We start from the raw sequence: 11,692 nt of genomic DNA on the forward strand, positions 1-11,692 counted from the left end.
CAACATAAACCACAACCCCACCCAACTTGTTTGGAATATAATCCAATTCTTCTCTTCCTCCTAGTCCTTCTCATCCAATCTCATTCTAGGATTCGCGATGTTTACCTCTCCCAAACCAATTCACTCAACTCAATTTGATGGTTGAATTAAATTGTTATCTAATAATTCTCAATTATGAACTTCTAATTACACTTGAATTTCTACCTTAGTTGTTACGGCAAACTATTGAAACATTATTCTATCACAAATTCTTAAGTACTAAGAGAAATCAACTCAAAACTAATGTAAATTACGAATAGAAATTTAAGAATTTGGATTGGATATCAAAATTGTAAGCAAAGGAAGGCTTAATTTTGTGATTGGAATTGAATAATGTCCTATGTATAGGGTACAGGAATGAGGAATAGTTATAAGAGTTTGTAAGAACCATGATATGCACTGTAACAAAAAGAAAGGACTGATTTCTAAATCGGGAAAAGCATATCCTTAAATGAACTAATGAACAGCAACTTGGGAACACATGTCGTTGAGATTATTATTGGAATAATATTACTATTCTATGTGGTTACTACTGTTCAAGATTACTCAGATCTCTCTCCTTTACTTTGCTTTTCCATATATATGATCCCTTAGGCTTAGCTTCTTAGCAATAGCACCAAATTAAAAACGGTAGAAAGAAAGAAAGAATCCAGAAGCAAGTAAAAAAGAAAAAAAAAAAGAAGAAAAAAGAATCTCAAAACTCTTTAATTTAGTTTCCAAAGTAGACAGTCTTCATACGCATTCTCTCCAATGAGTGAATAAGAGTTGACTCAGCCACCATCACCACTTCACAAAAAACCTCTTTAAATTCACCTCCAAACCTTAACTTCAACCCTCACTCCCTCACTTTTTTTCTTCTTCTTCTTCTTCTTCTTCTAATCCCTTTTCCTTTGAACAACAACAACTACCAAAGTTTCTATATATTCTTTCCTTCAACTCTAACTAGTAATAAACAAACATAGAAAAGAAAATGAATATTATTGCGTTCCTTAGAAGCTTCACAATCTTGTTCCTTAGTTGTGTAACCATTATCACTAGGTTTGATTGGTGCTTTTCAAGCATCACAACTTCTTCTTTTTCTTTGAATGCAGTTGGTGGTGGACACTTCAGTTTTGATGAAACTAGCCTCAGAAATGCAGCTAAAGACTTTGGAAACAGGTTCCAATACCAACCAATAGCAGTTATGAATCCAGAATCAGTTTCTGACATTGCCAACACCATCAAGCATGTGTGGCTCATGGGACCCACTTCTCACCTAACTGTTGCCGCAAGAGGCCATGCCCACTCTCTCCAAGGTCAGGCTCAAGCTCCCAATGGAATTGTCATCAACATGGAATCTCTTAAGCTACCTGGAATGCACCTACATCTAGGAGCAGATTCAGATTCTGATTCTGATTCTCCTTATGTTGATGTTTCCGGTGGTGAGTTGTGGATAAACATCTTGCATGAGACTCTTAGGTTTGGTTTAACACCGAGATCATGGACAGACTATTTACATCTTACCGTCGGCGGCACGCTCTCCAATGCCGGCGTAAGCGGCCAGGCGTTCCGCCACGGTCCTCAGATCAGTAATGTTCAGCAGCTTGAGATTGTTACAGGTTTGTAGATTGGTTAGTTCTCGTTGCATTGTAATTAATAGTAAAGAAAAAAAAACCGTTGAATATTGCTGCATCCGCGATACTTTTAAGTCTTGTCTTGTTAAGACAGCAGTATTGCGGCTGCAACCAAAATTCAACGGTCAAGAGAAAAGAAGAATCAAATTTTATAACCACCACAACAACTAACGTTTTTGTCTCTATAGAAACTTTCTCATGCTTCTTTTAAGATTTCTTGTTTTGTTGATTACTTGACCTCGGGGACAAGCAAGATTTTTTATTTTATTTTATTTTAATTTTATATATTCTTTTCTGTTTTGGTGCAGGAACAGGGCAAGTGGTAAACTGCTCCAAGGATGAGAATGGTGAACTGTTTCACAGTGTGTTAGGGGGTCTTGGGCAGTTTGGCATTATAACAAGGGCAAGAATTTTACTTGAACCAGCACCTACCATGGTGAAATGGATCAGAGTGTTGTATTCAGATTTCACAGCATTCACAAGAGACCAAGAGAAACTGATATCTTCAGAGAACAATAATGCATTTGATTACATTGAAGGTTTTGTGATAATAAACAGAACTGGTCTCCTAAATAATTGGAGATCAACCTTTAATCCTCAAGATCCAATTCAAGCTAATCAGTTCAAGTCAGATGGAAGAACCCTCTTCTGCCTAGAATTAGCCAAGTATTTCAATCCACAAGATATCGATTTCGTAAACGAGGTGAGGTGACTACAAATGTAATCAAAATTTAAAACCAGTAGTTGAAACATATGAACTCACTAACACTAATAATGTGTTTGATTTTGTTTGTTAATGTAGGAAGTTGAGAAGCATTTGTCTTATCTGCACTATATTGAATCAACACTGTTCCTAACGGAAGTAACATATGTAGAGTTCTTAGACAGAGTGCATGTATCAGAGTTGAAGCTCCGTACAAAAGGGTTGTGGGATGTTCCACACCCATGGCTCAATCTCTTTGTACCAAGAAGCAATATACACAAGTTTGCAGAAGTTGTCTTTGGGAATATCCTAACTGAAACCAGCAATGGCCCTGTCCTTATCTATCCAGTAAATAAATCAAAGTAATCAATCAATCAATCAATCCTTCGATACTAATTTACTAGACTGCGTCTGTATTTCGCCATTCGGCAGAATTCAAACGCGGTCTAATAAAAGAAAATGAATAATAGTAAAAGAAGATATTAATAATAAAAATAATGTTGTTGTTGGTGTGTAGGTGGGACAATAGAAGCTCAGTTGTGACACCAGATGAAGAAGTGTTTTACTTAGTGGGAATTTTAGCATCTGCAGTGGGAGATTCAAGTGGAAATGATGGGATAGAGCACATAGAAGGTGAGAACAGAAGGATATTGGAGTACTGTGAAAGAAACAATCTTGGAGTGAAGCAGTACTTGCCCCACTATAACACACAGGAGGAATGGAAGGCCCACTTTGGTCCAAAGTGGGAGTCTTTTCTGCAAAGAAAATCTGTTTATGACCCTTTGGCTATTCTGGCTCCAGGCCAAAGAATATTTCAAAAAGCAATAAACTTCTCATGACCACATTATTATTATTTATCATCATAATATATATAATATAATATGAATAGGAAAAGACCTTCATCATGGCATTATGTGAACAAAATTGACTACACTGCTGCTGACTGCTGAGTGTAGCACCAAGACACCATTGTCCGGCTCAGATTTGGTCAACATATATAAGGTGTCAAATATTAATTCCAACACATCAATTGCTATAGGGCCTTCCATACAAATTTTATTATCACAATATCAGCCACATTCAATGTACATATCAAACTTCTTTGCTTATGACATCAATTCACCAATTTGGTCTCCAAAACTGTAACTGTCATTTACTTTAGTGTCTAAAATTACATATATTTTTAGCTCATTTCAATTTTATTGCCATGCAATATTAAATTATGTATTACCAATTTTTATAATAATATTTCATAATATTAAACCATGATGTAATTGGTTCATCATTAAACGTTCTATATTAAGTATGATGTGTTATATTCTTTGTCAATCAAAAATAAATATGAGCTCTGAATTTCTTCTATTTCATATCAATCACTCAAATTTAGTATTTGTCAATATAATTACAGAACATGATAATAACATCTTAATATTTGATTGGCCAAAAGCTAAAAGAAGTTCTAAAATAGAATAAATTTGTGATTTTTGAAGCAAAGTAAGCCTAAAATGGAAAAAGATGTATTAAAAGCAAGGATAGCATAAAATGGAGCAATATCTTACAATTGAAGAAAAATCTATGATAATGTGTCAGAATTAGAATTAGATTAGAGAGACTCAATAATGGGGGGCTTATAGTCAATTTCTATTACACACTAACTGAAAGACACATCAGCAAGTGAAAGCTGCATCTCAACTTCACCACTTGTGGATTTCTGAATTCTGGTTTTGACACCACCACTCACCAGACAATACCACCAAAAACACAAAGCTTTCCACGTTAGATGAGACCACAATGAATATATCATCTCATAAAGACTTTCTTCTTCTATTGGCATCAAAGTTGAAACCACCACTCAACAAAGATGTACTCAAAATATAATCTTTTTCAGTTACAAAATAAGAAAGCAAGGAAACTACTTTCCAAGGAGCACAATGCACAAATTAAAGGACTCTTTTCATTTAATTTGCTAGAGTCCCCAAAAGGTGGACCTATACCTACCCTTGATAAGAAAATAAGAAATTATGTACTTTAGGGAGAGTTGAAGATAAATGATGAATTGCATGTTGCACATGTGCCCTATGAAGATCTACCATCATCATGCATGCTAATCCTAAATCCTAATCATGGTAGTAAAAATATTTTCCATGGTAGTGATTTTCACCCATAAGCATAAAGAGAGATGGTGTCATATGGTGCATGTGTTGTTCTGTGTATTATATTGAAATTCAAGTTAGTTTAGACATGTTAATTGTGTTAACAGAGAGATAGATACAAAAGTCCATTAAATTATGCAGATGTATTTGGAAGAGAGATTGGGATTGAGATTGAAAGACACAGGTAAGGAGATTCTGTATTATGTTTGGTATAAAATATATAAGATTGAGTTATATTTTAGTATCATATTTAGTTTAAAATAAATATAAATATAAAATAAAAATATTTAATAAAATATCTTTAATTATTAAAAAAATATTATTAACATTTTAGTCCATTTTCTCATAAAATCACAGTTTTTTGTATCTTAACTTTTTAAATATACTAATTAAAGAGATTAAAATTTTATGTCGTAAAAATAAAATTGTAATTTTAATTTCTGATCACCAAATACAATACTAAATTTTAATTTTTTAATCCCGGTTTAAATCTCTTAAAAGTTAAAACAAACACTACCTACATGTCCTCACTTAATATTTGGTAGATTCCACTTAAACTTAGTGATAATTAAATACAAATCTATATCCGATAAAATAAAGAGTGCAATGCTCTGTGATTTATTATTAGAATAATAAATAAATTTTGTTTTTGCTTTTATAAAAAAATGTATTTTATTTTAATATTTTAATAAAATATGATTAATCTAATTGACATGTTTTTATTCCAACTATTCATTTAAATCTAACAAAATAAAGATTTAATATCTATTTAGTTAATAAAAAGTGTATTATTTTTTATTGGTAGAAACTCAAGTGCAATTAAAAGTGATTAATTGAGAATGGTTACATAACAATTTACTCAAATCTATTAAATTATTTAATTACTCTTAATTATCAATTTCACATAAAATTAATTGTATCTAAATTTTTAATTTTTTTCTATTTAATAAAAATATTTAAGGATAAGACTTTTTGTCTTGATTTTTTATTTTATTTTCCCTTACTTTTGTCTAATTTTTTAGTGGGTTGCTGCTTTTCTTTTCTGCTCGAAAGGTCTGTAGTTTCGTAGTATCTATTTTCTACAAAAATATTATTTTGACCATGGGCCTGTTCTCGCCATATCGGCCCAAACAATAACCTTATAATTAAGGTCAAAAACTCAAAATTCATTTTTCGTTTAGTTCAACCATGGGCCGAATAATGACAAAAAAGTGACCAAAAAAACCATGGGCCGAATGTGATTTACAAAATTATATCCATTTTCCATCAGGATTTTTTTATTTTAATTAATAAAGTATAATATTTATTAAAATGTGTAACGTGTAGATAAATTACGATTTTAAATACCCATTACACATTCTGGATATACAGACCAATAAATATTAGGTACACAATCTGATAACTGTGTACCCAAGATATGACATAGTTAAAAAAAAAATACAATTACACTTGGGGTGTCTATAATATGTGTAATGTATACTTATTTAAATAATTTAAATTTTTAAAATTATAAAAGTTTTAATTTAAAATTTAGATGAATGTAATTTAAATTAATTATTTAATTCAATCTAATACAAATAAACATACTCGTATGTAATCGATATAATATTTTAGATAATATTGTATTGGTTTGATTTTTATTTTTTTATTTCATCTAATTTCATTCAAATAATTTAAATTACAAAATTTTTAAAATACGAGTATGTTTATTTGTATTAATTTAAATTATATCCCTCTAAATTTTAATTCAAAATTTTATAATTTTAAATTTTTTGAATAAGTATACACATATTTCAGATATACTAACTAAAATTTTTATATCTTAGGTACAACTATGCAATTGAATATACCTTAGGTGCAATCGTATTTTTTAAACTGTCATATCTCAAAACACAGTCTCAAGTTTTTAAAATCACCTGATTAAAAGATTGATTCTCCTTCTGTTTTGTCTTAGAACTTCTTTCTCAATAATTTTCTAGTAATATTATTTTCAATTCCCATAACAAACTGTCCATATGAGAGATTCGCTAAAGCTCATGCTGCGGTAAGGTCTTAAAGAAGCTTTTGAGTTCCTTCATTGGTCAGAGTAGAAAATTCGATACAGATGTAGTTTGAATTAATTACTCTAAAAGTAGCAATGGAAGTGAGAGGACAAGGAACAGAGCACCAAGACAACCAATGATTAAATTTAGTATTAGAGTTCATTCACTTAAAGGAAGGATTAATTTGAATTAATTTAATAAATTTATCTTGTCAATTATAAAAAGATACTACTTAACAAGTGCTACGCTCGTAGTTAATGTGTCACGTCAGCGAGTGTTAGTCATCTTAACGAATGAGATGATTAAAGAACTAACGTGATCAAATTCGTTATTTTTCAGATATTAATTTGATTAATATATTCTTTCAAAAACAAAAACAAAAATCGAATATCTTTTTAGAAACGATTTTGGTTATTAACTTAATTATAAAATTTTAGAAAAATTATTACCACAAAAATTAATTGATATAGTATTAGTTTGGTAGGATAGCTCAAAATTTTATAAGATTTTTTTTCAAGTGTTGACCTCTCCATATACACTCCTTTTTACAAATTAATCTTATGAGACTATAATTTCTAATATTAAATTAATGAAATATTTCACACGCCATTAAATAATGGAAACAAATTTTAAAAATATGGTTGAAAGAAATAAATTCATCTTATTTATTACTCTCCATTTTTTTAAATAAGTATTCACAGTCAAATTTTTACTTAAATTAAAAAAAAATGAAATATATCAGAATTATAAAAATTGAAATGAATTTATAAAATTATCCTTTAAATATTATATTAATAATTCTTTCTATGATTGGGAAAAAATTATTTGCTAAATGAACACCTAATTTAAAAGTAGACTAAAAACAGAATAAATTCCCATTTTTTATCAATACTTTTATTGTTTAAAAAAATACAAACTAAAAAATAAAATTACTAATAACACTGTTGCGGTAAGTACTAAGTAGTAAGAAACTAAGAACAGATGAAGAGAAGTGTCACGAATGTTCATCATATACTCTCTACTTTCGACAGAGACAACAACATAAACACAAACACAACTTGGTACTTGTCGCCCCTGCTTCAATTTAGAACGAAGGCAAGCAAGGAAGGAAGACACACTCAACTCACTCTCTTCTGTCTTCGTCTATGCACATTCCAACCAACCAAGAAAAGTATCAAACTTCTCTTCTTTGGGGAATCAAACTCAACTTCACGCCGCCCACTTTCTCAGCATTCAATGCTCTTCATCTATCGGGATTGCATTGCTCATTATTAGTTCAGTAATTCACTGCTTCTCTCACCTCTGATTCTCAAAATCCATTTGGTAACTCTTCATCATTTTCCTTAATTTCCCTTTTGTTTGCGATTGGTACTGGGGCATACTTGATTGACTTTCAATTTCCATGTTTTTGAGGATTTTAGTTTCTTGGGGTTCATAATTAGCTTACAAAGCTTCAAGCTTTGATGAGATTTACCACCAAAATTTCTGGGTATACTAGATCTTTGGTTGTCAACAATCATAGGCATTTATACTGTAAGCCTTGTGCTCTTTCTTTGTCGTTTGGAACAAATACGAATCAATCAAAGATGAATCACACTGAAAATTCAAATTCAAATGGATCTCTTCATAATGTAAATGGTGGTGGTTTGGAATTGAAGCTTGATGAGCTTCGTCAGCTTATGGGGAAAGTGGATGGTGATCCATTGAGAATAGTTGGTGTTGGAGCTGGTGCTTGGGGTAGTGTCTTCACAGCTATGTTGCAAGAAGCTTATGGTTCCTTAAGGGAAAAAGTTCTTATAAGGATATGGAGGAGACCGGGGAGGATGGTTGATAAGGCCACTGCTCAGCACTTGTTTGAGGTTATCAATTCAAGGGAGGATGTATTGAGGAGGCTAATTAGGAGGTGTGCCTATTTGAAATATGTCGAGGCGAGGTTAGGGGATAGGTTTCTTTATGCTGATGAGATCTTGAAAGATGGGTTCTGCTTGAACATGATTGACACACCTCTTTGCCCTCTCAAGGTTGTCACCAATTTGCAGGAAGCTGTGTGGGATGCTGACATTGTGATCAATGGCTTGCCTTCGACGGAAACAAGCGAGGTTTTTGAAGAGATTAGTAAGTACTGGAAAGAGAGGATCACAGTTCCTGTCATTATATCATTGGCAAAGGGTGTGGAGGCCGAATTAGGTAGCGAGCCGCGAATAATAACTCCGACTCTTATGATCAATCGAGCAAGTAAGACGTGGCTATATTTGTTTCTTTACCTCCATTATGTAATGGTCTAATGGGCTTGAATTAACTTCACTTTACTATGGTTCTGAGCAACCTGGACTACTTAATTTGTTTTCTTAGTTTTCAATTTAACGTTGTCAGAACATTTATACTTAATGTTTTTGTTGCTTCTCTTTATGGCTCACTTCATTATCAACTATCATGTTTTGCAGCCGGAGTCCCCATTGAGAACATCCTTTATTTGGGAGGACCTAACATTGCCTCAGAAATTTACAACAAAGAATATGCAAATGCTCGGATATGTGGAGCAGAGAAATGGCGGAAACCATTGGCAAAGTTTCTGAGGCAGCCCCATTTTATAGTATGGGATAATGGTGACCTTGTTACTCATGAAGTTATGGGTGGATTAAAGAATGTATACGCCATTGGAGCAGGTTAGTTTAGTTTTATTTGATCCACACTAGATGTTATTCAGGATTCGGTGCTTTCATGTCCTGTTCTTTGAATTATTTTATGTTACATCACATCGAAAGGCTCTCTTAATGTTTTGAAAACTTGTAATTTGTATTGATGAGTTTAAGATTTGATAGGAATGGTAGCTGCTTTGACAAATGAAAGTGCCACCAGCAAATCGGTCTACTTTGCTCATTGCACATCGGAGATGATTTTCATCACTCATCTATTGGCAGAAGAGCCAGAGAAACTTGCAGGACCTCTCTTGGCCGATACCTATGTAACGTTGTTGAAAGGTCGTAATGCTTGGTATGGACAAAAGTTGGCCAAAGGAGAGTTGAGCCTCGAAATGGGCGACAGCATCAAGGGCAAGGGGATGATTCAGGTATTAGATTTTTGTCATTCAACACTCGATAATGCTCGTTTCAAGTTTCGACTTTGCTGCTTATCAATGGTATTTTATGTTGCTTCAAATTTCATAGGGAATCTCAGCAGTTAAAGCATTTTACGAGCTACTTAGTCAGTCCAGCTTAAATGTCCTAAATCCAGAAGAAAACAAGCATGTTGCCCCAGTGGAGCTTTGTCCCATCTTGAAGATGTTATATAGAATACTGATTACAAGGTAAATAAGTGTTTCAAGAATTGAACTAACTAACCAACCAACTAACTAAAATTAACTTTTTCTATGGTTTGCTGAAATCTGATGTTCAGGGAATCTCCAGTACAAGCCATCCTTCAAGCGTTGCGAGATGAGACCATGAACGATCCGCGTGACCGTATTGAGATTGCTCAAAGCCAAGTGTTTTATAGGCCGTCTCTTCTTGGTCAGAACCCTTAGCTAGAACCCTAGATGCATAATGAGTTTGACAGTTAGTTTTGAAGTTTGGTCAATGTATATTTCAGTGAGTTTGTGGACTTTTCAGTTGAGGCAGGCTTTAGTTTAGGGAAGGTGTTTGATTATATATTTAATGAAACCCTAATATTACTCTTTGATTGATTTTTCCTTTCATATATATGAATACATATGCCTTCAAAAATTTTATGCCTTTGATCTGGCAATTAACATGATGAAAGCAGGAAATGAATCTGCTGTTGTGTTCATAATTCTGTATAGGGCTGTTGCAAGTTTGAAACACCACAATTAATTTGCCTAGGATCGTCTACTGAGATAAATACTTCAACAACAATACAACGTGATCTTAATATATTTTTTTTTTCTCAAACTATAAAGAGGAATAATATTACAACAATAAGAGATATCTCTGTTCTACTAACTCTCTTAATAGGGAGAAAGTTAACTTAAGCCCGGATTTACTAATGAACTTCACTTGAATAATCCAGTTAAATATAATATTTATTTATTAACTTGAATATGTTCATTTTTTTAATTATTAAGTCATTCCTAATTTTGATAAGTATGCCAACATATGATGACATAATTGTGATAAATTCTAGCCATAAATTCTGACTTTAAACATTGAGTCATACTTGATAAGTTTGGTGCAATTTTTGACTCTTTTTGACTGTCAACTTATTTAGTAGATACCATTCTCGTTTCTGTTGGTAACTTGTAGCATCATCTTTGAATATTTTAAATACTTTAGACTTGTTAATAAAATAATAAGCTTAGTTTAATAGTAAATAGCTATCAAAATGGGTTAATTTTGTCGGATTAATCCATTTAACAATCTTAAATGAACAAGTTTTTAGCTTTAAAAATAGAAACGTGAAAATGATATATTTAACAAGTTTAACTAAGAGCTTTGATTGAATGGTTAAATATGTTGTTTGTTAATATGTTACATCTGGGTTAAATGTGTGCGAGTGTGTGATGTGTGTGATGTCTAAAATTGAGAATTGTCTAATTAATTCAATAAAAAAAAACAAGTTCGGCCTAATTAACTTGTGTATTAAACAGGTTCACCTGCAAAATAAACAATTATCCCAATTAATTAGTTTAATTTTTTCATATTTTTTTTAGTTTTTTGAAGTTTTTAACAATTATTTTAATAATTCAATTCAAATATCTCAAATTTAATCCAATAACCTATTAAAAAGATAAAAAAAAGGTCAAAATTAATATTTTAGCCAAATAAAAAATTTTTCAAACAAAAAAGTAAATAGTCCCAAAAAAAAAAACAAAAAAAGTAAATGGGATGATTTAGTCTGACAGACTTCCTTTAAATGGGTTGGATCTCTAATTTAAAAGCCCATATATATTTTATATTAGTTTATTCGATGGGTTTTTTTTTTTTTGAATGGATCCAAACCGAGTTTGGCATCTCTAATTTTCCGTAGCACATAATGCATTTTCATGTGGCTTACAACATTTATGTTAGGTGGGTTGCGAATCTAGAATACAATAACTTTTCTTTTTCAAGGAACTTATATCTTGTACAAGGAACATCATAATGAGGTCCACAAAGCAACATAGCAAGGGAACTGGAAGGCTTAAAG

General features: G+C 32.0%; 2 protein-coding genes across 2 annotated transcripts; both read left to right on the top strand.

The window, feature by feature from the left end:
- The first annotated feature begins 773 nt into the window (after positions 1-773).
- LOC107477483 (cytokinin dehydrogenase 6) lies at positions 774-3,495 on the top strand. The gene is made up of 4 exons (XM_016097520.3): positions 774-1,637; positions 1,961-2,355; positions 2,455-2,717; positions 2,873-3,495. Exons 1-4 carry the CDS (start codon positions 1,010-1,012, stop codon positions 3,192-3,194), a joined length of 1,608 nt encoding a protein of 535 aa, XP_015953006.1. The 5' UTR covers positions 774-1,009; the 3' UTR covers positions 3,195-3,495.
- A 4,047-nt stretch (positions 3,496-7,542) lies between these two features.
- LOC107477484 (probable glycerol-3-phosphate dehydrogenase [NAD(+)] 1, cytosolic) lies at positions 7,543-10,272 on the top strand. The gene is made up of 5 exons (XM_016097522.3): positions 7,543-8,785; positions 8,995-9,216; positions 9,373-9,620; positions 9,718-9,857; positions 9,947-10,272. The coding sequence occupies exons 1-5, from the start codon at positions 8,014-8,016 to the stop codon at positions 10,071-10,073; spliced, it is 1,509 nt and encodes a 502-aa protein (XP_015953008.1). The 5' UTR covers positions 7,543-8,013; the 3' UTR covers positions 10,074-10,272.
- The last annotated feature ends 1,420 nt before the right edge of the window (positions 10,273-11,692 follow it).

Source organism: Arachis duranensis, chromosome 3, assembly GCF_000817695.3.
Source record: "Arachis duranensis cultivar V14167 chromosome 3, aradu.V14167.gnm2.J7QH, whole genome shotgun sequence".
Classification (NCBI taxonomy): Eukaryota; Viridiplantae; Streptophyta; class Magnoliopsida; order Fabales; family Fabaceae; genus Arachis; species Arachis duranensis.